This window comes from Citrus sinensis, chromosome 2 (assembly GCF_022201045.2).
Source record: "Citrus sinensis cultivar Valencia sweet orange chromosome 2, DVS_A1.0, whole genome shotgun sequence".
NCBI lineage: Eukaryota > Viridiplantae > Streptophyta > Magnoliopsida > Sapindales > Rutaceae > Citrus > Citrus sinensis.
In genome coordinates this window covers 9,923,790-9,950,889 of record NC_068557.1, presented here as the reverse complement: position 1 = coordinate 9,950,889, position 27,100 = coordinate 9,923,790, and the positions used below count along the sequence as shown (strand labels likewise).

Genomic DNA, 27,100 nt, shown 5'->3' with positions numbered 1-27,100 from the left:
AAAAAATCTCTCTAAATGTAAGGGCAGAGGTTTTGCCTCTAGTTGGTGTAAATCAATGAACTATTAGATTATACTATAAATGTATTAAGTTCGGACTGATAATAAATTTTAAATGGTAATATCACTAAATTGTAACAAATTAAAAAAAAATCTTAAATGATTTAAACTGTATATAGTGTTAAATCTTGGATATGTAACATCTCAGTTGATTCATTGGGTAACTTCTTGTTGCTGATGTTGATGCATGGTTCATACCATTTGGCCTGTTGGATACAATTGGCAAGGAAATTTTTATTTGTGCATTAACATATGCTCTAAAGAAAGATAATGCATGTGGTCACATTACAAGGGACATTGAGTGTATTTCTATGGCTCATTGCAAAAAGATGCAAATCTCTACAACTTCCAAAGCTCCCAAAAAGCATGACACTTGTGTTTCTTATTAATTCACCAAGAATTTTAAGCATCCCGTGATTCACATCGCATATTGGGCATCCCAAAAAGTGGCTAAAGTTTTGGTAAATGAGTCCTTTTAAGAAAGCGTAATGAAATGCCTTTACCCTCCTCCATCAACTTACGTAGTGCTCACAATCCTTACCGACTCAAAAAGAAGAATTAGTGGGTTAATTATATATTGAGGTTTCAGGTTCAATACCATCATTCTTTTTCCAAAAATCTGTGGGCTAAAGCCGATTAGGCTGCCTAATATTATATTAATTAATTACTAGAGCCTTATATCAATTAAACGATAGGGTCTTGGCTACCTATGTCAACGGCATAACATCACCCATACTAGGGGTGGGCATCAACCCGCCCAACCCGTGTGATTTTTTGTGGGTTGGGTTAATAAAATAAACGGGTTGGATTGGGTTAAAAAATTTTAACCTAACCCGTCAACCCGTATATATATATATATATATATATATAAATTATTATATAAATTTTGATATTTTATATAAACATTAAAAAAATATAAATATAAAAACTTTGAAATATTGGATTTATTTTAAGGATTTTAATATTTACATTTTTTTGTTTATCTAATTTATTTATTTATTTTTGTTCACTATTTAATTAGACTATAACAATAGATTTTTTCAAAAACTCAATCCAATCAACATAACCCAATCGGTCAACCCGTATGTATATAAAAATTAAAAAATAAAAATATAAAAACTTTAAAATGTTGGATTTGTTCTAAAGATTTTAATATTTGTATTTTTTAGTTTTTTAATTAATTAATTTATTTTTGTTCACTATTTAATTATATTATAAAAATAATTTTTTTTAAAAGTCTAACCCAACCCGCAAAACTGCGGGTTGGGTTGGGTTGAAAAATTTCAACCCGTTCTACATGCATCAACCCGACCCAACCCAACCCGTGCCCACCCCTAACCCATACCATCAACTAATAAAGTAAAATTATTTGGAAATTATAAAGCTTGACAAAATGTTAATAAAAATACACCTAAACGATGCCATTTTGAGTGTATTTTTATCAATTTTCTGTTAAGCTTTTGTTCAAGTATCAATGTTCATTGGTAAAAATATTGTTGCGTTAATCAAATAGATGAAAAAGAGAAAGCAGACAAGTGATACATGGTGGTACTGAATGATTATTTTACGAAATGACATTAGTCATATCTCAGACCTTTTGAGAAATGACACCTGTCTAATATAAATGCTAAACCCACGCAATTAAAATAGTGGGGCTTTTAATTATAATATATAAAAACATATAATTAAATATTAAAGGCAAATCCACCACACTAATCAAGTGGAGAGCCAACACATGCATAAACTTTAAATAAGTAGAAAAATAAAAAATATTGAAGCCTAGGAAGAAGAAACGAACACTTGGAGAGGATAGCCTTATCCAATGGGTTTCCACTTTCTAGGGTTTGGGTGTGGCATCTTCTCTGCCATTGGTCTTTGATTAAATTAATCTAACGTAACTGGTAATTAATTAACTTTTAATTATATTATTGATTAGTACAACATGAAAATGGAACAGATGTATTGGCCTTCTGAATTTTGTTAATTTTATATTATAATGTTCTTCTTGGGTTAGTAATTGGATACTTTATTTTCTTGCTCTTTGATCTAAGACCAACTGCCCACTTGTTGTGCCACCTTTCATTCACAAGCATCCAAAAGATTAAAACTTCCATTAGAATAATCAGAGAAAGAATGAGAGAAAGTGTAGATCATGGACTGCACATCAGATTATGGATTTTAGGGGCCAGATTAACTTTTATGGTTGGTTATTTTATTTGTGTAATTAATTAACAATGTAGCTTCTAGGCTCTTGCATCATTTTGGTACAGAGGTTAAACGTCCTTGTAAATTTTGATTCGATTTTGTGAAAATTACTATGGCATTAACTGAAGTTGGTTGGTATAGTTCGATACCTCCTTTATTTCATTGAATCACAATTGGGAATTGAATCCAAAATTGCATCTTTCCTTGTGTCAGTGTGGCATAGTTGCAAGCTTCTAAAACTCACTGCTCAGTCACATGGGTGATTCAATTCCCTAATGAATTATTTCAATAATTTTTTCTTCTTTCTTTATATTACATGATTATAAGTTAAAAATTCTTCTTTAATTTGAATGTGAGCGAATTCGAACTTTGAAACTTTTAAATTATGACAAGAGTTTTTAAAAATTGAATGAAGTAGTATTTACAATTAGATTTTCAAGCACATAGCCAATCTTTATCAACCAAATAAAACCTTGCTAATTTTATTTTCTTTTTCAATCGTATAGTTTCTTATCCATTTGAGATACTGAGTACATATGTGATTTAGGCCTAAAGTAGTTAATTAGCACTAACATAAGAATCATTAAAAAAAATGAAATAAAATCAAAATTCTGTCATAAGATGAATTTCTGTTACACGAGAATATGATTAATATTTAAGGATATTATCATTCATATACCCTATAAATGCTCTATTATTAAAAATACTACAACACTTTGAGGGTTTATCAATCGTCCACCCTAAATTGACAAAAACTATCTGCCGACCACCAAACCGTTAGCTGACGTTTGAAAGTTAACGGAATGATAGTGAATTGACGATTTTACCCTTAAAAATTATTACTTGTATCTTATGAAAAGACCAAATTACCTCTCTGACGTTATCCTATTTAAATGGCAAGTAACGGTTTAGTGGACGGCAGATACAGTTTGTCAACTTAGGATGGACAATTGATACACCCTTAAAGTGTTGTAATATTTTTTATAACAGAATATTTATAAGGTATATGAATGATAATTTTTCTAATATTTATTACATAAGAATATTTAAATACTAATAATACATTTTACAAAATATCCTTGTGACACGCACAATATCTTTAAAAATTTACGAGCGTTCAGACTTCCTATAACATGACCTTGTATTTACAAAGTTACCATAAAATTTACATAAAAAAACCACACCATAAGTTTTCCCTTAAAAGAATTATTTAATACACACTATAATATTATCCCTCAAAGGTCGTTTTGCCAATTATCTGTATTTTACAAAAACTCCAAAACTGACACTAATGCAAAAAAGGAATTAATTAAATAATTAATTAAAGGAAACCAAATATAACTTTCTTTCATGGCGTTTGCAACACACTCTTAGCATTACTGGGCGTGGAGAAAATAGAAAACCACCAGCTCTCTCAGTGTCTCTATTGAGCAAAATGGAGACAGAAGTACATGAACATGTTTTATGTCTTTATAGTTTTTGATAGTAAGAACTTTGTCCAACACAAGTAATGACAAATTTTTTTTTGTTTTTTTGCTTGTTATGTGTTCATTTCATGTCGCTTTCTTTTCAATTCAAGGGCAAAGAATTTATTTTGTTCATCAGAAGACCAATGTAGAAAGTGGAATCCAATTTCATTTTAAATTTTCATGTAAATTTCATTTAGCTTTGCTATAGCTACGTATTTATAAGTTTGGTAGAGAACATTTTCTTTTAATTTTATATATTTTCAGAAATTCGCAGGAATCCCTTAAATAAATTATGTGATAGCAGTATTATGAATAACAGAGTGAACTTAAAATAATCTCAAATTAATTCTCCTAGTAAATGAGAAAATAAATGATTTATCATCGTATTATTATATAATTCTAACTATCCATTAGAGACTATGTAGATTTTTTTTTTCTTTTCTTCTCTTTTTTTTTAATTAACCTTCTTCATTGTCATTGCTTACATGCCAAGAAAATTAAAAATTAAATTTCATCTCAAAACCAGCCAAAGGATTTGGTAAATTATAATGTAGACTGAGCTGGATCCCCACATCCTTCCGTAACCCCGAATATGACAAATGAAGAAAAAAAACGTTTCAAAGATGATTTTATTTAGTACAAATTTCTTCTTTCTAGAGTCATAGATAACATCTTACTAAAATATAAGTAACCAAATTCATTATTTATTAAAAAAAATGTTGGTTTTGGTGATGATAACAGTAAGAATAAGAATAAATAACAATAATAATATATTAAAATTGAAACTTTGTCACCCCAGTATACCAAATAAAGCATAAATCTCCAGCTAATGGGGTGCCTTGATATTGAACGCTCTTTCATTCTCCTATGGTCTCTCACTCTCACTTTCACTCTCTGGCTTCTATTCATATATAGTCTGAATAAAAACTGCACATTTTCATTTTCCTTTCTTTCTTTCTGCTTGTTCTTGATCTTCTTTCTCTCTTCCTTTGCGCCAAAATTTAGGGCTAGCTAAGCTAGCTTCTCTCTCTCTCTCTCTGTCACGGAATAAACAAAAGCAAGTATTGAGTTGAAGACCATAACCGTCCCTTCTTTTACTTTTGTTTGACTTGACTTCTCCTGCTGGTACATTCATGACTCATTCTCTCTCTCCTCTTTAGTCTTTTTTCTCATTTTATGCACTTAGCTCTGTACATGCATGTCTCTGTATGGATATATAAGTGTTGTATTGCTTTCCTAGTGTTCATTTCTTGGTGCTCTCTGTTCTCTTTTGCCTGGGTTTCTGTTACTGTGCATGTAGGTAGTTTATGTGTATCAATTAACTTTTCACATATATTTTGATCAGCGTCCCTATGTTGTTAACTGCTAATGATAATATTATGAAACCTTTTATCTTCTGTATCAATATCCTCCAATGGGTTCTTTTTTTCTCTGTGAGAACAAGTCTATCATCTATGTCTTTATCACTTGATTGTTAATTTGACCCATGGCTCTTTTTTTTTTTTTATAAATAATATCAAATCTCATCTGAGCTATTTTATAAGAGTGATTTTACTTCTTTAAAAAGATTCATTTTGATGCATGACAATAAAATGATTTTGGATGATAATAAAATTTGCTTAGTTTATGTCCTTATTTGATAATCTCTAATTCTTGAATCTTGATCAATCCAAGGCATGGAATTGATCAGTTGGTCTGAATATCCCATTTTGTTTCTATATATATCAGTAAAAGATTTCTTTGGGTCTCGATGTGAAAAATTGTTCAGAAGTATACTTTTGTCATCAAATGATCTATTTTGCTCCATCTCTCTGTGTGGTCTGTCGTTCTTTGTTACTCCCTCTTTTTTTTTGGGCGGGGGGGGGGGGGGGGGGGGGTTTGCAAGGTTGTGTTTGGTCTCAATTTTTCATCTGGGGCATTTATTCAATTTTTTCCTGCAGCTATTGACATTTTGATCAATCTGTAACAAATTTTTCCTGGGTTATAGACTTATATCTCCTCTATTTATCTGATTACTTGTCATTTATGTCCATTTTTTTTCTTTTCAAGAATTGTTACTTGATGGCACAAATTATTCTAACCATTCAATTAGTACATACTGGACTGGCTATTGATTGCTGACTGTTGACTATTTTTCATTTGTCAAAATGACAGACTTTTTGGGGCTCAGAAGGTTTCTGATCAATGTCAAGGGAGAAAGAAACTGAGGGACAAGAAGAAAGAGAGGACCTGCGCATAACTGATGATGATCTCTATGAGCAATGGGTGTTAGTTGGGAATTGTGGTGATAACCTTATTGTGAGTTCCAATCGTTTGCCACTGAGAAAGAAGAGGTTTGCTGAGGCTAGTCAGAGAGCAAACCCGAACTGGGCTGATGGATTTTCTTCCACTGAAGGCAGGCGTGGTGGTTCAGCTTCTCCAGGTGTAGAACCTCAGGATGCAGATTATTCCTTTGTTCCCTCTCTCAGTGATGAGTTAGAGGTTCTGATTGTGGCCCGGGTTCCTAGAGCAGAATACTGGAAGTTTTATTTGTTAAACAAGCGATTTTTATCTCTTTTGAAGAGTGGCGAGCTCTTCAAGATTAGAAGGGAAATTGGGTTTAGGGAACCATCTGTGTTTATGTTGGCAAGTGGGGATAGTAGTTGGTGGGCATTTGATAGGCATTTTCAGACTCGTAGGAAGCTTCCAGAGTTACCCTCAGACCCTTGTTTTAAATTAGGAGATAAGGAGTCTCTTTGTGCGGGTACTCATCTAATTGTCTCTGGTAATGAGATAGAGGGTGGTGTAATTTGGAGGTATGAATTAGAAACAAACAACTGGTTTAAAGGCCCTTCCATGAGAAGGCCTAGGTGTTTGTTCGCGTCTGCCACCTGTGGCACCTTTGCATTTGTAGCTGGTGGGCATGGGATGGATGGCAGCGGTGTCTTGAATTCTGCTGAGAGGTACAATCCGGAGACTAAATCATGGGATTCCCTTCCAGGGATGCGGCAAAGGAGGAAGCTTTGCTCTGGCTGTTACATGGACAATAAGTTTTATGTGATTGGGGGACGAAATGAGAAGGATAAACCTCTCACTTGTGGAGAGGCCTATGACGAGTATGCAGGAACTTGGTACCATATCCCAGACATATTGAAAGATTTCCCAGCTGAGACTGGAAAGTCGCCTCCTCTTATTGCTGTAGTGAACAATGAGCTCTACTCGCTGGAAACTTCTTCCAACGAGTTAAGGGTGTACTTAAAGGACAGCAACTCATGGAAGAATTTAGGATTGGTTCCAGTAAGAGCTGATTTTAATAGAGGATGGGGCATAGCATTCAAATCACTAGGCAACGAACTGCTAGTGATAGGTGCATCCTCTACATCTTCTCATGAAAGTATGGCCATATACACTTGCTGTCCCAGTTCTGATGCAGGGGAATTGCAATGGAGACTTCTTGAGTGTGGGAAGAGACCACTTAGTCACTTTATTCATAACTGTTCTGTTATGGTAGCTTGAATCAATTGTGTTCCCTAAGAAGTAACCTTATAGAGAGTTTCTAAATAAACACTCGGTTTCTGAAAGATAGCTAGCTAGGGAGTTGTGCGAAATTTCTATTAACTTGTTGTGTACTTCATGAAGTGTCCCTCCAAACTTGCTGATGATAATTGGGTAATTCAAGGAACTTGTTTATCTTCTTCTCCGTCTCCTGCTTCCCCAGTTAGTTTTTTAATTATCCGGGAAGAATTTTGGATATGCAACATGTAGTACCAGCAGCCACATTTAATATGCTTATTGCTTAGATGATTTGAGCAGAAGATGTGATGGTGTCGTAGAGAATTTAGCAGATCTCTCTTTAATATCATGCAATTAAACAAAAACAATACCCTTTTTTACCTTACTTTTTGACTTGGTTTTGAAGATTGTGTTTAAAATTCAAACTCAGATCACACTCTTTCTATTCAAGAGCACCGTTATGAGCAGGAATGCAGGATGCTTGAGATTCTACTTGAAACAATTAGCGTCCTCTCCTGCTCTCCACAATTACCAAGATTACAATTTTGCAAAAATCAAGAAAAGGATTGTATAATCACTATGATTTGTGAACAATCAAGTTGTAATGTCTATATAAAGGCTTATTTGTCATATTTTCAACTCGCGGTAAAATATAAAGTTCTCTAACGAGCTTGTTTACTCGACAACATTGAACTTTTTTTATAAAAGAATTATACTGCGTGTTTGATTTTCAAGAAAAATTTGGCGAAAAGGGTTTTTCAACCTAAAAGAAAATAAATATATATAATATAAAATGAATAATGAGACTTAAAAGATTATTTTGTTCATGGGATAAAAAATATGCTATCTTCAAAATGTTTTTAATAAATAAACTAAAAGAAGTAAAATTTTAAATTTTATTATTGTAGGTTCTAATTAGTTCAACTAATAAACCGGGAAAAAAAATTGTTTGAGATTGAAATCCTACCTCACTAAACCCCATGAGCTCGGTCGCGATTTGTTTAACATTTAATAAAATATTATTAGAAAGAAAAAACATTAAATAATATTTATGACTTTCAGTAAAAGATGTTATTGTGGTTACAAAAAAAAAAAAGGATAAAAAACATGGGCTGGGATGGAACCCGAACCGTTAAATGTGGACCGGGTTGTCGAATTGAGTGTCTTAAAAATGATTCACATTTCTTACAGAGAGAGAGAATATCAAGGCAAGCAGACAAAAGTATGCAAAAGTCTTCCTCTCTCAGTTGCTGCTGCTGCTGCTGGGGCTTAACTTAAGCGGAGGACGCAGAGCGAAGCGAACAAACTTTGGCTGCTACCCCTTTCGTAAGAAATTAATTATCATATTATTATTTACATTTATGCTCAGCTCCTTGCAGAAAAGAAGCATTTTTCTTTAAGTTCATTACTTGTGCTAATTAGGGTATTATTAAACCCACTCTAATCTACTTCTATAGCTAAATTATTTTCTTCTCTGGGGTTTCCATTTCTCACCCTTCTGGTCTATTACTCGAAATTAGGTAGCCACTGCTGGAATTTAGGTTTTAAAGTTTCAAGTTGCTAGGGTTTTGATTTGTCTGCTGCTGTTGGGTGTTGGAGATTTTGTGGAAAATATCACTTGGGTTTGTGTTTTAGAGCCTATGCGTGGATAAAGTGCAAAATTTTAGGTTTTTTTTTTTTGGGCGATATAATTAGTTAGATACAAATGTCTGCGAACAACAATAACCCTGCCAAGAGTCTTGGGCAAACTTCGTCACCCTTTGCTAATGCTGGAATGGGTAGTCCATCTATGCCCATGAACCCTGGTTTTCCGCAATCACAAGCTCAGGCGCAAATGGGTGCTGGGTTTCCGAGCCAGTTTCAGTTATCTCAAGCTCAGGCTCTAGCCCAGGCACATCAGTCAAAAATGCATGCTCAGGTGGCGCAAGCCCAAGCAGCTCATGCCCAGCTCCAAGCTCATTTACAAGCTCAAGGGCTTTCCATTAACCAATTCCAGAATGCTGGTATTGGAAACTTAGGTTCATCTTCACCTTCTAATTTGACTCCTGGTAATGCAAGTCTGAAAAGGATGCCTCAGAAGCCCCCTGTTCGTCCACCTGTGGTTCCAATGTCAAACATGGTTTCGCCATTAAAAGCAATGGAACTTACGTCTGCTGCACGAAGGAAGAAGCAAAAACTTCCAGAGAAACAGTTACAAGAAAGAGTGGCTGCAATTTTGCCCGAATCTGCCTTGTATACCCAGCTCCTTGAGTTTGAGGCTCGTGTTGATGCTGCCTTGACTAGAAAGAAAGTTGATATCCAGGAGGCACTTAAGAATCCCCCTTGTTTGCAGAAAACCCTTCGGATTTATGTTTTCAATACATTTGCTAATCAGATTAAAACTATTCCGAAGAAGCCGAATGCCGAGCCACCTATGTGGACGCTTAAGATAATTGGGAGGATCTTGGAAGATGGTGTAGATCCAGACCAGCCTGGAATGGTACAGAAGTCTAATCCCTTGTACCCGAAGTTCTCATCTTTCTTCAAGAGAGTTACCATTTCCCTAGACCAGAGACTCTACCCTGATAATCATATCATTGTATGGGAGAATTCCCGATCCCCAGCACCTCATGAGGGTTTTGAAGTAAAGAGAAAAGGAGATAAAGAGTTTACCGTAAACATTCGGTTGGAAATGAATTATGTGCCTGAGAAATTTAAGCTGTCTCCTCCCTTGATGGAGGTTCTTGGTATTGAGGTTGATACACGGCCGAGAATTATAGCGGCAATTTGGCATTATGTGAAGGCTAGAAAATTGCAGCACCCAAATGATCCTTCCATCTTTACTTGTGATCCACCTCTTCAAAAAGTATTTGGGGAAGAAAAGATGAAATTCACTATGGTTTCACAGAAGATATCACAACATTTATCTCCTCCACAACCCATACATTTGGAGCACAAGATCAAGCTTTCAGGTAATAGTCCAGTTGGAACAGCATGCTATGATGTGTTGGTTGATGTGCCATTCCCAATACAGAGGGAATTGTCTACTCTATTGGCCAATGCTGATAAGAACAAAGAGATTGATCAGTGTGATGAAGCAATATGCTCTGCTATAAGGAAGATCCATGAACACCGAAGAAGGAGAGCGTTCTTTCTAGGGTTCAGTCAATCTCCTGTGGAATTTATTAACACATTGATTGAGTCTCAAAGCAAGGATTTGAAGCTTGTGGCTGGAGAAGGTAGTCGAAGTGCTGAGAAAGAGCGCCGATCAGATTTCTTCAACCAACCATGGTAAGTCATTTACTATCTATTACTATTGAGTTTCTCTTCTTTGTTTTAATACTTTGCCCTACCATTTTAGTCGCACTTATTTATTTACACAATATCTTGAGTCTGTTGTTGACTCGATGACGACTAGTTATGGTATTCCCCATTTAATTTTTCAGCCGCGGCCTGTGCCTACTTTGATATATTGGCATTGTTAAATGTATTGAATAGTTCGATGGAAGTATTTGTGATCACACATGCAGAAACCTAATTACTTCGTCTTTGGCATCACAAGGCTTGTTTCATAATTAATGTATATGCCCTGTGACATTTGATGATTTAGTTACTAACATTTTGTTTTATATTTCCAACTAGTCAAATAATAAAGATATGTCAGCACCTTTCACTGTTTGAAATTAAGATTTTATATACTCTCTGTGGATATTGTTCCAAGTTAAGAAAGAAAAGAATCGTTAAGCAGGTCTTAAAACATTTGGTTTGGTTTTGGTGATCCTAACAGGGTTGAAGATGCTGTGATTCGTTATTTGAACCGTAAGCCAGCTGCCGGAAGTGATGCTCCTGGAAGCACATAGTTGACCGTTTTCTAGATCCGTTGGTGGACCATTGTGTGATTGCTTTTAGTCAGTGTCTATAGATCATCTTAGTTTTGTCTTATGTAAGTAGTGCAGCTGTATCTGATTACTGTTGTAGTTGACCGCAAAAGGAATGCTATGTGCTTGTAGAACCAGAAAAATTTGCTCTGTAGCTTTGTTTAGGTGTAGTTGTCATTGTTTTACTCATCATATTCAACGAACAAGCTTGTTACAGTAGTTGTGTTTTACTCAGTTCTTAATTTACAGAAGGAAGATACTTAAAATGCTATGGATGATCCCCCCATGTGTTTATGCAGCAACAGTATGCTTGCTAAATATTGATGTTAACTTGGGGGTTTATTTTTCAGGTTTTTGTTTACCTTTTTTTTGGCGCTTTTATCTTTTTATTCACTGCAGAAGATCAACTGTTAAATGATTGTGCTTAGGTTGGTGGGAACTAACAGAAAGCTTGCCAACAATTTAGTATCATGATTGATGATTACGAAGCGAATCAGCTAAAATAGATTTTAATAATATTGCTGATGGTATACATGTATTACAAGATTAATTTTGCAGTTACGATGAAAGGATTAGCGTAAGAGGTATGTGTAACAGAAATCCAAGTGACACAGCAAAAGTAGAAAATTGTATGCTACGAGGATAATATGTGGTATTCTATTGATTAAATTTTACAAATGAGATTCATATATGTATAAATCGGAGATATAAAGTTTGTATTATTTAATAATTCACTATATTACTGCCTAACGAGTATGGTTAACACCTATTATTCGAACTCAAAAAACACATTCTTTGCAATAGATGTTAAGTCATTTTGTACAAGCCGGGTTTATTCTTTATATTATGCTGGAGAAATATAAAAAAAGCCCAATAACCTATTTATATTTGAAGAAAATTTTATGTAGGACATGCGAAAGTTAAAAGTGACATACTTGACCAGATATGATGGTCGATGGGTCCATCGACCGTGGCCCCCTGGGCACAATACCCCTTTATTCGACGGTTTCCTGGGAAGCCGTTAGATTATAATGAGTAAAATCTAACGACTGGGGTTTCAATAATGAATACTGAGTTAAAGTTGGGCTATCATTCCAACTCGTTGTACTCTCGTAACTGGTCTTGGGGTGCGTAGCGACGGTGTGTCAGCTACGATTTATGAAGTGAATCGTGGTGAGTTTAATTTCTGTCTGGTAGCATCAAACGAAACGGAGGGAGAGATCACTACAATAAAATATGAAGTTAGTGGAAGCTGAAATTGAAATTTATGAGTTGAATAATGAATTTATCTTAGTAAACCTGCTGGGAAGTGAGATTTAGTACAAAGAATGGCAAAATTGTGGAGTAGAGGGTATTAATTTTCAAATCGATTTAGGGATTATTTACCAACAATTCAATTAGACCCATTTAATGCATAGGATTGATGAGAAAGTAGTTGTTGTTTTGCTCTATAATTTCATTGTGTTGGTGGTGTTTGGTGTCAATTTCTTTATCTTCATGCTGACCATGCACTCAACTATGACTCAACTTCAACTTCTTAAAAGCACCTAGCGTCTTAAATGTCAATTGTCAATTTTAAATTTATACCATAATTTTTTTGTTTTGTATTTTGGTAAGCACATGTAATGATAATCGAATGTATGATCGAAAGTTCTATAGTAGTTTTAGTGTTACTAAGTTTTTCAATGAACATGTGTGGAAAATTAAGGACATATAATTGAAAGAAGTGAATTGGAAGCATTGAGATGTTGATGGGGGGGAATGGTACATGCTTACGGTTTACTGTTTGTTGTAGATTTGATTTATTGATTTTATTGGATTTTTTTTTGGGTTTATTTTGGGGCTGCCAATGTAATGGACATGTATCTGTTTTGTGCATTAGTAATGTATTTATATGGTGTTGTAAAGTGTAGTTTCATGGTAATAAATAAAAGATGATGGGTATTTGGTCGTTCTCATATTAAGTAACCACACACTTTCTGAAATATTTGTTATTTCAAGCCATGGCTATGGTGATAGCCATAATAACAACACATGAATGGGTTTTCTAGCTATTGTCCATTTCATAGCTCCTGCTCTCTGAATTGATTATCCTGCTTCCACACAAATCTTTGTTTGCTACATATTTTTTTAGATTTCTACTTGTTATTCAAATTCAATCCAATACATTTTCAGATTCGACGCAAATTTCACACATTCTAATCTATCATTGTTATAATTATATTCCTCCTTCTCTCCACTCCACAATTTGTTCTCTCTCTCTCTTTTTTTATTTATAAATCACTATCTACGCGATTATACTTCATTGCCATTCTATTCTTTTCTCTTTTACTTATTTGTTTCAAGATTGCGTATTGTGTTATTATTATTTTCCTCGTTTTCCCATTATTTCCATGCACTACAAACGATGCCATTTACACAAGCTTTCTTCCTTCTATACTATTCCATCATTAATAATCTTCTCCCCATTTGCCCATTTGTAGAACTAATGCCGCAAATGGTCCACCAACTGCGGCTTTCAATTTTTCGGATGCTTCCTTCCAATTCACCAATCCATCCACTTCATCCCTTCACATACTGGATTATTTTTCGCTCCAATTATTGAGGACTTGCCGGATTTTGCGGCTCCAAGTGCGTTCTCAACACCTCTAATCAACTACATTTACTTCCTATCCTCTTGGTTTTGCTTCATTTTTCCTTTAATTAACATCAATCGATGTCATTCCATTTTTCCATGCTACGATAACCACACTCACATGCCCTCTTAGATCAAAATACTTGTTTATAATGTATATAAAATTGTCTCTTGCTAACTACTTGCTTCTACATCTAATTGCTACAGCTAACTACTTCATTGTTATCTACACCAACTTTTTGTTGTTCGATTAAACAAAATTGTGGCGCCGTAAACAATTCATGTCTATTGACCTGCACTCCATATTTCCTTCAACTACCACCTAGTGACTTCCCACTTCCACGATCTTTCTCTTTTTCTTCCAATGGTGCCTTCACTACCACTACCAGACAAACAAATGGGGTATACTACCCAAAGAGCACGGTAGATGGAGTCTTATTTTAATAGGTTTGAGGTGATGATATTTGATAGGTCTTCGTAAAATCTATAAAAAAAAATTATTTTAAATATTATAAATCTCATTATTAGGACCCATTAAGACTTTGCCAAATGTCCAATTTGCGATTGTCGAAGGTTTTTCTTTTATTTCCCATACGATAAATTGATTCAGTGGCCATCTCGTAATTTGGCTTAAAAATAGGGCCATATGTCTGTATCCCAAATTCCCACGCACCTGACCCAGGCCAAAATTCAAAACGCAGTCCCCAGCCCAAACAATCCACTAACCCCCCAAAAACCAAAAAGCGGATGGCGGGAAAGGAAAATAAAAAACCAGCGTTCTCTTCTCCTCTGTTGAAACCGCGAGAAAGAGAAATGGAAGAAGAAGAACAGTGTGGAGAGGTTCCGAAAACGACGTCGTGTTGGAGAAAGCAAGTCGACGACAACCTCAAGCGGCTTCACTCGCTGAAATTCGGCGCCGATTACTTCCTTGATAAGCGCGACTTCTCCTCGGTTCGGCTCCTCAGCCTCCGTCTCCTCGGCTTCCTCGACTCCCACACTCAGTCCGAAACGGACGAGATCCTTACTCGCCCTATCCGCCGCGAAGCCGTCGCCAAACTCGACGAGGCTCGGCGCGCTCTTGTTCCGGACTCCGATCGGTACAAATACGTTTATTATTTTGTAGTTCTGTAAAGATTGTTTTGGTCATTAGATCTTGATTGATATAAGGCTGCGTATCTATTTGTGTATCTTTACTTCAATTATATTAATTTTAGTACTATAATTTAAGATATTGGGCTCTAATGTTCTGAATTTTACTTGGAGTTGCATGATTGAAATTGGAGCTGAAGCTGGATTTTTTTTTCTAGAATTTAAAATCTGAAAAGTCTTTTTATTAATTGAATTTTGGCAATTAACCGTGATTTTCTTTTCTGGTATGTTTGTTGTTAGAACCCCATTAATGATGAAGTAACAAAATGAGGGTTAGTCACTTTTACCTATTTAACGATGAACAATAGATGGCTTGGCATTCCATGGAGCTTATGTCCATTGTCTCTGTACATGAAGCTAGATGTTGACCGTGAAGAATTCCTGGAGTTAATAGAGTTCTGGTTAAGCATTTGAACTTTGAATTTATTTTATTTAGTTAATTTTGATTTGGGTCTATTGACTAGGACTATGCATTTTATGTCAAATTTCTCTTTTCACTTGCTGAGATATACTCTCTGATTTTCAATTTTGATAATTTGTTCAATGCACTCTTAGGCGAGCATTTGAACAGGCAGGCAGAGCTCCTGGCTGTGCTTTTAGCTTGAAAGGAGGAATAGACGTTGAGAAGATTAAGCAATCAAAATATTTTCGAGCAAATCTACAGCAATATAACGAACGGGCTGCAAGTGAATTGGTATAGAACACAAATTTTTCTCTTTGATTGTTTTGTTCCCACTTAATGACAGTTTAAGAGGCTGTACTCGTTGAATTTTCTTTTTTCTAATTGGCTTCTCTTTTGATATTATGATAAGTTGTTTAAGAACCTTCCTTTTTTATTGTGGTCTTTAGTATTTCTCTCCCACAAGCATTAGAAGAATATCAGTTGCCCACTGGTGACGTTAACTAGTTGAGATCTCAAATTGTCTCAGGGAGGCAGATTAGACAGGCAGGGCAAGTTGTTTAGCAATCAATCAAAAGTTATGACACAAGAAAAGTTGGCATCCTTGTACGGGAACAACATCATGAAGACAAATACAGGCTCATTCAGGAGTATGTTGAACTCCAAAAGCAACGGCTCTGAAGATTGCGTGATTGTAGAAAAGTCTTCCTTGTTTTCCAACCTTCCGAAGGGTCATAATGTCTCCAAATTTGTTAAAGTTGAAGAGGAAGAAAGAGGTTATACAAATAGTTCGGGAATGAAACGTGCACATGTTGACATTAGTAGCCCTACAAACTGGATTTCCAAGTCACCATCAGCCACTGAAAACGTCAACAACGATGTTTCTGCCAATGGATTTGTTACTGCAAAAGCAAAATTGGTACTTATTTTACATCGAAACCCATTTTCTCAGTTTTTGATTGTGACATTATTTGGCTTTGGGGTTTTATTTTTATTTTTTTTCCCTCCCCTTTTCTCAATGTTCATTTTTTACCTAATGGCTTATTTTTGTGTCCACATGAAGTTAGACAACCTTTTTTGTTACATTGGACAGGATTAATATTTTCATTGTAGAATGAAGATATGAACTTAAGTAGAAGCATCTCAGTAAATCATGTATATCTAATATACATAGTCCCTTGAAGATGGAAAGAGAGAGAGAGAGAGAGAGAGAGAGACAGAGAGACAGAGAGACAGAGAGAGTAGAATGAATAATAAGATCACAGCTTAAAAAAGATTGTAATTTATTTGAAATATTTTGTGGAAGCTAAATCCGTTTCTCTCCAGCTTATGTTTTTTTTCCACGAGAATCATTGTTAATAACAACCTTTTCCGACATAGGAAAGGGATGTTAGGCAACGACGAGGGCTTGTGGGATCGTCGGGTGCTTCGGTTTCCCCTCAGAGTGATAACAATCCTAACATAAGGGGTTATGGTGCAAAATCGTATGGCATTTCACGTCGTGGAGTTCGTGGTAGTTTTGTTCCTCCTATTAGAAATAATGGGAGCAATGTTGGAAACATGACTTCTAGGTGTGCAGGAAAGAATGATGATGCTCTAGAGTACTCGACTAAGGCATGGTGAGTTATGTAAATTCATATAATTAAATATAGACAGCATACCTTAAAGTACGTCTTTGTTTGAACGTGACAAGCTGACAGCCATCAGTATCGTTTCAAGTTTGGAAAACCTACTAATGATCTTTGACCATTAGAGTATGTTTCATCTATATAGGGTGTATTTGATTGGCTTTTGTAGAAAGTACTTTTGAATAAAATCACTTTTTGTGAAAATAACTAGAGGAATTTTAAAAAAAATTTGTCTACATATTGCTTTTTGGAAATAAGGAGTTCCAGTTTTTTAATGCACTAACAGTCTCAAGTATACCCAGAGGTTTTGACAAATCAGAGCATCTTTTGTATTTTGATGATATTTTCAGTGCACACATAATGCTTGCTGGGAACCAGTTTGCTTCATTTGCCTTCAAACGAATCAAATAATGCGCTTTTAAAGAAACTATAAACTTCTGTGCCTGACTTACATATGGTTTTTTAGGGGAATATTTTCTTCATATTTGAAAGAGGCATGCAATTTTTACTTTCTGTCTTGTTCATTCAGAATTTCAGTTTATGTTTTGACAATAATGTTTATGTCTATCTCTCATACACGTGCGCACAATTACGAACATGTGCAAGTCCTAATTCCTTTTTCGTCCTTCAATTATAGTCTGGAGATGCTATGTGGTCCAGATGGAGAGCTTCCTGAAAAATTGAGGAATTTGGAACCTCGTTTGATTGAGCATGTTAGTAATGAGATTATGGATCGTGATCCCCATGTCCGATGGGATGACATTGGTACTATGTGATTCCTTACATATTTCAGTTTTTCTCATGTCAATCTGTTTATGTATGAAGTTTTTGTTATTTACTATCACTACTTGATAATGCTGTAGCTGGTTTGGAGCATGCTAAAAAATGTGTAATGGAGATGGTTATATGGCCTTTACTGCGTCCTGACATATTTAAAGGCTGTCGTTCCCCAGGAAAAGGTCTTCTCCTCTTTGGTCCCCCAGTAAGTACTAAATCCTCAGGCATATGGAAGATACAAACACCACTTAGTTATGATATACCTATTTCCTATTATGTTTTAGGGAACAGGAAAAACAATGATTGGGAAAGCCATAGCTGGAGAAGCAAAAGCAACTTTCTTCTCTATATCTGCAAGTTCGCTGACAAGCAAGTGGGCAAGTATTTTTTCTTTGGTCTTATTTTGTGTGATTGTTCATAGAGTTAATTTCTGATTTCCCAGAAAAATTTTGAATGATTATTAATTTTCTATATTGTTACTTGGGATACATACTATGTCACTCATAATTGAATTGCAATGATCGATAAAGCTTCCCAAATTGTCTCCTGATCTTTAACAGCTTACTACTGAATCATTTTAAAACTTTCTCCCAGATTGTATCATATGTTAAAATGAATTTCAATTGAATTGATAACTGTAGATTGGCGAGGGCGAAAAGCTAGTGAGGGCCCTTTTCGGAGTTGCTAGTTGCCGTCAACCAGCTGTAATTTTTGTTGATGAAATAGATTCGCTTCTTTCTCAGGTAGGTTAACTTAACAGCTCTTAAAGACAAAGCTATAGTGTTGGTTCAGGTTGCCTTATTGTCGCTATATCAGTCCCTTGTACAGGAAGACTGGTTTCTGCAAGGCAAGTTAATGATTTAGATAGGTTTCTTTCTGCTTGGATTCTACTTGGTCCATTGGAAAATGAGGACTATACTCGTTTTTTTTCTAGATGCTGCCTTACATGCATGTTCATCATATTAATGCCAGTCTTGCTGGTGAATAAACTGTTCTGCTTAAAACGATTTTATTTTCAGCGCAAGTCAGATGGTGAACATGAGTCAAGTAGAAGACTGAAAACACAGTTCCTGATTGAAATGGAAGGCTTTGACAGTGGCAGTGAGCAAATTCTCCTTGTAGGTAAATTTTGAATCCCTAAATTCAATTATTTAGTTTATGTATATTGTTTCCGGTTTAGGAGAAAGGTTTTGACTGCCACTGCCAGTGGTTTGTTTCCAAGAAGCAAGCATAATCCTGTATATTTTAACTATAATTAAGGTTCTTTATGCTGACTGTGCATTCCTCTTTTGCAATGGCTACTTAAAAACTGTTTGGCAGAATTTTCTAATTACATGTTTTTCTGGTTTCTGAGAAAGAAAAGACAAAAGATTAGTACATACATTGCTTTAGCTTCAGAAGTCTTAATTGTATCTGCGCTCTGCAGAATACTAAGTGGGTCTTGACAGGTTAAGGGTTATCTGCATTAAAATAAATAAAAGAAAATCTAAAGCTAAATATGAATAGTATTAAGCAGCTATATCATGAATAGTATTAAGCGGCTATATCATAGCATCTATCAGGGTTTTGGGTCTGGTAAAAATTCTTGTAGTGAGATTCTCTCTGCTTCTCCTTAGATTTAACTTCCAGATATCCATGATCCCAAATATCCAAACGTGTTGCACTTACATTTCAGAGTGGTATATTTTGTGAACTCTGAGTTTCTCCTTATTTTCATTCATATTCCCACTCTTTGCCTGGCAATATCTGTTAGGAAATGATCATGGTTCTCCCTTGCATGTTGAACTCAATATTTAATGTGCTTTCTGCAAGTGAATAGACAATCTGAGTAATGGTTCACACTTGCATGGTTAATATGTACATTGCTATAATCTTGTGCACAATGGGCTTGTTTGGTTGTTGTATTAAAGACCCTCATTGTATTAATTTTATACAAGCCCATGTTTGGCAAAACAAAAGTTACAGTAACACCACATTATTGGGCTAAGTTAATGCACCAAGTTGCCGCATTAAATAAACCCGACTCACAGTTGGGTTTAAGTTAATGCGGCAACTGTCGCTTGGTTTTTTTTTTTTTCCTCCATTTTTTGCTTTTTTTTGCAACTTGACTTTTGCTTTTGTTTTTTGACTTTTGACTTTTGTTTTATAATAATAATAATAACTTTTAATTTAATATAATATAATATTTTTATTTTTTATTTTTACATTATAATTATTAATATAAATTAATAAATATGTAATTTATTATTCAATATTATTATATTATATTAATTATTTTTATATTATAATTTATTAATAAATTTATAATTTATTATAACTAATAATAAATAGTTAAATATGAATAAATTTAAATAATATTAATTTAAAATTAATAATAATATAAAATATTAATACAATTTAAATATATTAATATAATATAACATATTAATATAAAATATAGTATAATATTTAATTTAAATTAATTAAAAAATTTATTACAGTACAGTGTAGTACCAAACATTGCACAGTATTATTATAGTACAGTGTTAATGCAATACAACATAATACAATACACCAGCATTAAAATAATACAATACAGCATAATACAATACGTGTACCAAACGCACCCAATGAAAAGAAAAATGTATAAGAAAGTAAAGTAATTAATTACCTTAAAAAGTTTTAAGCAATATATTTGGGCTATAAAAGCCTATGCTTGTACTGAATTTTGGTGCAGTTATTAAATAAAAAAATAAAAACAGACTATGTTTCAATTTACATTTGTTTCGCCTCAATCTCCTTTAACTGTCTTTACTCTTGATTTTCAGTAGCTCAGTTTACTTGGTAGTTGCATTCACTTCTTAAAATTATTCAGGAGCAACAAATAGACCTCAAGAACTTGATGAAGCGGCACGTAGGAGGCTGACCAAGAGGCTTTATATTCCCCTTCCTTCGTCAGGTGCAAGATATATTACTCATTTATTTCGATAACTACTTTTATTGCAATGATGTGTCACTAACATGCTGGTACCGGAGATAAAGAAGCGAGAGCCTGGATCATACGTAATCTTTTAGAGAAGGATGGATTATTCAAGCTTTCTGATGAAGATATTAGTACCATATGCAAATTAACTGAAGGTGTTTGCTTTGAATCATTCACAACTATATTTATTAGCTGTGTGGTACTTTACGTTGACATTTGAGTTTTTGTTTCAAATTTTCCTGACTTGGCATGTTTGTTTCTAGGGTATTCAGGATCGGATATGAAAAACTTAGTGAAGGAAGCATCAATGGGTCCACTGAGAGAGGCCCTGAGACTGGGAATAGAAATTACAAGGCTGCAAAAGGAGGATATGCAACCGGTAACTCTTCAGGTAATTATATTCAGAAATCAATTAAATTAAATGTGCACGCGAATGCGTAGTTTTATCGGGTCGATTGACGGAGGCCATCTCGTTATCTTTTACACAGGACTTTGAGAATGCATTGCCACAGGTGCGGGCTTCTGTTTCTCTGAATGAACTTGGTATATATGAAGAATGGAATAAGCAATTTGGAAGCTTATCTCTTTAGAGATTGCTTCCCAGTAAAAAAAAATATATATATATAAGCTGTAATTGTCATTTTCCACCGGTGTTCATAAATGTACGTCGGCTTCTAATATTCTAAAATGTGTCACTAATCTCTAGAGTATAAAATGGGAAATTTATAAAAATGGCCATAAAAATTTTGTATTTTTCAACTTTAACCCCCCAAAGTTTTTTCTATCATAATTAGCCAAATACCCTATATTTGGACTACATTACCCTCGTTACTTTCATCAAATTTACAAAGGCATGCCACTTTTTCAATTTCAGCAAAAGTAAATACGGATTTTCCTCAACAACTTAACAAACTTTCATTACTCTCAACAAACTTCATCATTCTCGATAAATCAATTGCATAATCAAATATATAATTATCAATGTGAGAGCTTCTTAAAATTAGTTTATTCTCTTATACAATGTAAACCTTTAATCTATTAATTTTATCAACTAAATTCGAAATTAAAGTGAGTTTTGTTGTAAATATTGTTATTTTTCATTTATAAAACAATGTGATTTGTTAAAGTACTTAGTTTGAGTTGAAAAATGAAAAAAAAAAACCATTGAAAACACAGAAAAATCGGGCAAAAAATGAAGTTCAGAACAAGTGAGACATGCAAGTGGGACAGGTGCATGTCTCACATAAACGCACTGCATTTATGTGCGACAGGCACCTGTCCCACTGCCTGCCGCACATAAACTCATGGATTTTATGGAGTACATGATTTTGAATTTGATTTGTCTCGTCGTAAGCTTCGAAACGGTATATTATACGCTTAAAACGGACATATATAGCTCAAGTTATGGCTTTCGAAACATAAATGAATTTGGTGAGACAAGCAAGTGGGATAGGTGCTGCGTTTATGTGCGACAGGCACCTGTCCCACTGCCTGCCGCACATAAACCTACGGATTTTATAGAGTACATGATTTTGGATTTGATTTGTCTCGTCGTAAGCTTCGAAACGGTATATTATACGCCTAAAACAGACATATATAGCTCAAGTTATGGCTTTCGAAACATATATGAAATTTAGTGAGACAGGCAAGTGGGACAGGTGCATGTCTCACTAAATTTTATATATGTTTCGAAAGCCATAACTTGAGCTATATATGTCCGTTTTAGGCGTATAATATACCGTTTCGAAGCTTACGACGAGACAAATCAAATCCAAAATCATGTACTCTATAAAATCCGTGGGTTTATGTGCAGCAGGCAGTGGGACAGGTGCCTGTCGCACATAAACGCAGCACCTATCCCACTTGCCTGTCTCACCAAATTTCATTTATGTTTCGAAAGCCATAACTTGAGCTATATATGTCCGTTTTAGGCGTATAATATACCGTTTCGAAGCTTACGACGAGACAAATCAAAATCATGTACTCCATAAAATTCGTGAGTTTATGTACGGCAGGCAGTGGGACAGGTGCCTGTCGCACATAAATGCAGTGCGTTTATGTGAGACATGCACCTGTTCCACTTGCATGTCTCACTTGTTCTGAACTTCATTTTTTGCCCGATTTTTCTGTGTTTTTAATGGTTTTTTTTTTCATTTTTCAACTCAAACTAAGTACTTTAACAAATCACATTGTTTTATAAATGAAAAATAACAATATTTACAACAAAACCCACTTTAATTTCGAATTTAGTTGATAAAATTAATAGATTAAAGGTTTACATTGTATAAGAGAATAAATTAATTTTAAGAAGCTCTCACATTGATAATTATATATTCGATTATGCAATTGATTTATCGAGAATGATGAAGTTTGTTGAGAGTGATGAATGTTTGTTAAGTTGTTGAGGAAAATCTGTATTTACTTTTGCTGGAATTGAAAAAGTGGCATGCCTTTGTAAATTTGATGAAAGTGACGAGGGTAATGTAGTCCAAATATAGGGTATTTGGCTAGTTATGATAGAAAAAATTTTGGGGGATTAAAGTTGAAAAACGCAAAATTTTTATGGCCATTTTTGTAAATTTCCCGTATAAAATAGCGGTTCTCATTTTCCTTTTTATTTTTAGGTGGCTGGTTCAATTTGAGTCACGGGTGAAGCTATAACGGCTTGAAACATAACTTTTTTTTTATCTTCCATCAATCTCTATACATTATATAGTAGAAAAGAATTAAATAAAAGTCCAATGGGGAGTGGCTGAGTAATTTTAGTCAACAAGCCATCTCTATTCCAATTTTGAGAGAACTAAGAATAAAAAATTGATTTATATTTTATCCATCCTTCCACCAGTTAAAAAATATATTAACAAAGTCAAATAAAAGCTCTAAATAAATATGATATATACTATGGAGTCATTTTATAATAACAGGACGAGTCAACACGTTTCATAGTGTATTTTTTCATTTTTTAATTTGTTCGGGGCTCATTATAAAATTGCGCATATACGGTACGACGTATAATTACAGCCAGCCTCCAACCTTTTCTCCTTAAACAAATATAATGCAAGTTCAAATTATCATTCCAAGCACGCGTAATAAAATAAAATAAAAGCCCGGAGGAAAGGCTGTGCTATGACTAATACGATGTATATAAATTATAGACAGCCTCCATCTTTTTCTACTTAAACAAATACAATTTCAAATAATCATTCCAAGCAAGCATGTGCTTCGAATTCAAATTTCAATAATTATTTCCTAATTACACTAATTTATTTACATAGATTAATTAGACTAAAGATAAAGCATAAGATGATCATATTGTTCCCCAATAAAATAAAGCAGAGAGCTATGTATTTTAATTTATTTGTTCTATGTTTACTCACAGTCATTAACTAATTCGTCTCGGCCCGTATTGATTAACTGCTATCATAATAAAAGACATCTAATCTAATATGCTGACCTGATTTTAAAATTAGACCAAGTCTAGATGCCCCCAAATGATGCCCATAATCTTAGGTCATGTTTGGTTGGGATGAGAGAATGTAAGAGATGAAAGTAATTTAAATTTTCTTTTTATTTTCATTGTTTGGTAGTAACAAAATGTATAAGAATTTAATTTTCTTTAGAATTTAATATCCATCATAATATAGAATTTGAATTCCACGCTAAATAGTGAAGAATTTAAATTCCTCTTATATTATAAACTAAAGTTTTCAAAATTACCCTTCATCTTTTTAACTTATTTAATGACATTAATAATTTTTATTTTATTAATTTAATATATATATATATATATATATTATTACTAATATAAATAATTTAATATTAAGGTAAATGATAAATTTGTTTAAAGAAAAAAATTATAATTCATTTCCTTATCAAATTTTATGTCAAACCAAACAACAAAATTTAATTTCACTACTCTTCTTCATTCCTTTCTTCTCCCTTCCTCTCCATTCCACTCTTTTTCTCTCCTCCCTTTTCTTCAAACCAAACATGACCTTAGAGAATGCCGGCATTCACGAGCAATCAATCTAGTTTCATTGTATGATTGTTTGCATTTGACAATTCTCCTAACTATATTACTAGAGAGGCAACAGCATGTTACATTGCCCATCAAATTTAAAACTAAAACCATTGACTTTCAATTAAATTTTATTGGAAGCCTTATCTTAATTGCTCTCTCCTTCGAACAAATACTTTTAATCCGCCGGCCATGTGGGCTGTAAGGCGTGGCACGAACACCGGTTGACCGGACCTGACCGGCCTGATTTGGTACCGCCTGAGTACTGAAGCCACCACATATTTCATCTGAATGAAAGCCATCTCCTTTCCGAGGCAAACACGCGGACCTGCCTGAAAAACTGGGAACTTGTAGGGGCAAACCTTGTCAGGTTCTCCTTGGGAAAGCCATCTTTGTGGCTTGAATTCAAACCAATCATTGCCCCATAATGCCTCCATTCTCCCCATTCCATATGGGAAATATGTCACCCTGTCTCCGGCCTGAACCGCTGTCCCATCCGGCAACAAATCGTCGGCGGCTGCATGCTTTGAGTCCCAGGCCACGGGAGGGTATAGTCGCATTGACTCGCAAATGCAAGCCTTCAACAATCTCAACTCCTTCAATGATTCATAGTCTATATCTTCACTCACGAGCCCTGTCTCCTTAACCAGTTTTTGTTCAATATCCTGGTGACATGAAATCAACCAGAATAGCCACACCATTGCTGCCGAAGTTGTGTCTCTTCCTGCCATGATGAGACTTATCGCCATGTCTCTTATTACCTCCTCCTCCTGGCCAGACGCTATCAACCGAGACAATAGATCCTGGCTGTCATTTTCTCCCTGGCGTACTGTCATCTTCTTGTTATGGATAATCTCCTCAACGTATTCGCGGACTAGTTCGACGGCATCTTTGAGTTGCCTTTCTGACCCAATTCCAAGCCACTTCTTAATCTTCCAAACTATAAACAAAGGCGCAGCTCCCCGCCTGGCGGATATCTCTGATGCCATATCAAAAGCTTTGGCAAGAGGTGGCGCGGGCGAAGAAGGATCCAAGCAACAGCGATCTATCCCCATCGAAACTTTGCAAATCATATTGAAAGCAAGCCTTGTTAGCAACTCCTGCAAGTCAACTTCTTCGGATGACTTTGCTAATGAGTCCATCAAGGGCAACAGCCGGTTGTCAACTTCATCCTTGAGTGTATTCATCACAAACTCTCTCAACGAGTTGGTGCTGAACTCGTGGCTGGCCATCTTTCGCTGAGAGCGCCAAAGCTCTCCGTCCACATTGAATATCCCGTAGCCAAGAAAGTCACCCAGAATTTCGGTGAAAGGCTTGCCCTTGGGGAAGTTGTTAAAGTTGGTCTTGAGTATGTACTCAACGTTTTCTGGGTTTGCCGTCACTATGGTTCTTCTTGCACCAAACCTGCTGACAACAATCGTGTTGGTGGCCGATTTTGCAAGGAGTTCAGTGTACCAATCCAGCAAACGGTGCCGGTTTCTGTAGAAAGATATCAAGCATCCGATTACAGGAAAAGTAGGCGGGCCTGACAACTTAGAAACTCTCTTGAATTCACTTAAAATTACGTACAAAATGTAAAGAATCATCCATAGGAAAACAAGAAACCACTGCTGCAGAGACATGATCAATAAGTTCATCTGTGGGCATGCAGTTTAGTCAACTGATCAAATGAATGGGGTGAGGGTGGATGATGAGTATTCAAAACTTCATAAACAATACGGCAAGACTGTTTTATATCGATTAGCTGAGCTTTTTTTTTAGCACTGAATTAATGATGAAGATTTATTTTAAGTTTTTATTTTTTTATTTCTCTTACCTAACAATTATTAATTTAGTACTTAGTACAAAAACTTAGCTCAACACTGAATCCTTATCAGTTTTATATATAGTATAATTCTCTGTTCCGTTAATTGACATGTGTCATTTATTATTATAAAGGGAGATATTCTATCTTCATTTATTTATTTTATTTTATTAATAACAGGGACACCGCAATAACGAAATGGTTCAGTTGAATTATGCAGAAACATGATGGACACGGTCTCTCTCTATCTTTTATTTGCTTGGTCACCTGGTTTGTACACCTCGTCAATATGCACATGCCCATGAACTTAGAAAATTAATTTTTTTTCTCTTTATCATTTTTTCCCTTTGTAATTTTCTTATGTATAGGATCTATAGTACAGAATTAGTTAAAAAGGGGTAGTTAAGTGGCATCCCTGAAAGTCTGACTTACTTCTCTCAGTTCAAGTCACTAACTAAAGTAACATAAAAGCGGTTTTTTGGTGCTCCACTATCTTACTGGCCAGTCTTTTTCTATTGACATCAAGTCAGAAGAATTTCCAAATTGATTTGACATATGCAACAGTAGAGTTGCTATCCATTGTTAATGCTTTCATTTTGATACTACTATTGTTAATATCGCAGCGTGGGAAGCTATTGCAGCAAGCT

General features: G+C 34.9%; 4 protein-coding genes across 7 annotated transcripts; 3 read left to right on the top strand and 1 right to left on the bottom strand.

Annotated features, from left to right (window-relative positions):
* Positions 1-4,526: 4,526 nt before the first annotated feature.
* On the top strand, positions 4,527-7,406 carry LOC102628964 (F-box/kelch-repeat protein At3g27150). 3 transcript variants are annotated; one of them, XM_006469984.4, is made up of 2 exons: positions 4,527-4,856; positions 5,886-7,406. In XM_006469984.4, the coding sequence occupies exon 2, from the start codon at positions 5,916-5,918 to the stop codon at positions 7,224-7,226; it is 1,311 nt and encodes a 436-aa protein (XP_006470047.1). In that variant the 5' UTR covers positions 4,527-4,856; positions 5,886-5,915; the 3' UTR covers positions 7,227-7,406. The 3 variants fall into 3 exon arrangements, with proteins under 3 accessions (XP_006470047.1, XP_015383132.1, XP_024950653.1); XM_015527646.3 differs by lacking the exon at positions 4,527-4,856 and adding an exon at positions 4,875-5,027; XM_025094885.2 differs by lacking the exon at positions 4,527-4,856 and adding an exon at positions 4,882-5,031.
* A 976-nt stretch (positions 7,407-8,382) lies between these two features.
* On the top strand, positions 8,383-11,346 carry LOC102630009 (SWI/SNF complex component SNF12 homolog). 2 transcript variants are annotated; one of them, XM_006469990.4, is made up of 3 exons: positions 8,383-8,549; positions 8,744-10,493; positions 10,990-11,346. In XM_006469990.4, the coding sequence occupies exons 2-3, from the start codon at positions 8,929-8,931 to the stop codon at positions 11,060-11,062; spliced, it is 1,638 nt and encodes a 545-aa protein (XP_006470053.1). In that variant the 5' UTR covers positions 8,383-8,549; positions 8,744-8,928; the 3' UTR covers positions 11,063-11,346. The 2 variants fall into 2 exon arrangements, with proteins under 2 accessions (XP_006470053.1, XP_006470052.1); XM_006469989.4 differs by having other exon boundaries at positions 8,413-10,493.
* A 2,812-nt stretch (positions 11,347-14,158) lies between these two features.
* Positions 14,159-21,311, top strand: LOC102630504 (ATPase family AAA domain-containing protein FIGL1). Its single transcript, XM_006469991.3, has 13 exons — positions 14,159-14,812; positions 15,420-15,558; positions 15,794-16,183; positions 16,645-16,883; positions 17,530-17,657; positions 17,756-17,874; positions 17,954-18,046; positions 18,311-18,412; positions 18,689-18,791; positions 20,524-20,607; positions 20,691-20,786; positions 20,895-21,022; positions 21,120-21,311. The coding sequence occupies exons 1-13, from the start codon at positions 14,463-14,465 to the stop codon at positions 21,219-21,221; spliced, it is 2,073 nt and encodes a 690-aa protein (XP_006470054.1). The 5' UTR covers positions 14,159-14,462; the 3' UTR covers positions 21,222-21,311.
* A 3,214-nt stretch (positions 21,312-24,525) lies between these two features.
* On the bottom strand, positions 24,526-26,508 carry LOC102629732 (cytochrome P450 94B3). Its single transcript, XM_006470061.4, has one exon. The coding sequence runs from the start codon at positions 26,284-26,286 to the stop codon at positions 24,793-24,795; it is 1,494 nt and encodes a 497-aa protein (XP_006470124.1). The 5' UTR covers positions 26,287-26,508; the 3' UTR covers positions 24,526-24,792.
* Between the last annotated feature and the right edge of the window lie 592 nt (positions 26,509-27,100).

What these genes read in the sequence shown, in the direction of transcription:
- LOC102630504 (XM_006469991.3), top strand. Translation starts at nt 14,463, where the DNA reads ATGGCGGGAAAGGAAAATAAAAAACCAGCGTTCTCTTCTCCTCTGTTG. An exon ending in TGTCCGATGGGATGACATTG is followed by an intron (nt 17,658 to 17,755) that starts GTACTATGTGAT and finishes ATAATGCTGTAG; the next exon opens with CTGGTTTGGAGCATGCTAAA. An exon ending in TATTCCCCTTCCTTCGTCAG is followed by an intron (nt 20,608 to 20,690) that starts GTGCAAGATATA and finishes CCGGAGATAAAG; the next exon opens with AAGCGAGAGCCTGGATCATA.
- LOC102630009 (XM_006469990.4), top strand. Translation starts at nt 8,929, where the DNA reads ATGTCTGCGAACAACAATAACCCTGCCAAGAGTCTTGGGCAAACTTCG. An exon ending in GATTTCTTCAACCAACCATG is followed by an intron (nt 10,494 to 10,989) that starts GTAAGTCATTTA and finishes TGATCCTAACAG; the next exon opens with GGTTGAAGATGCTGTGATTC.
- LOC102628964 (XM_006469984.4), top strand. Translation starts at nt 5,916, where the DNA reads ATGTCAAGGGAGAAAGAAACTGAGGGACAAGAAGAAAGAGAGGACCTG.
- LOC102629732 (XM_006470061.4), bottom strand. Translation starts at nt 26,286, where the DNA reads ATGAACTTATTGATCATGTCTCTGCAGCAGTGGTTTCTTGTTTTCCTA.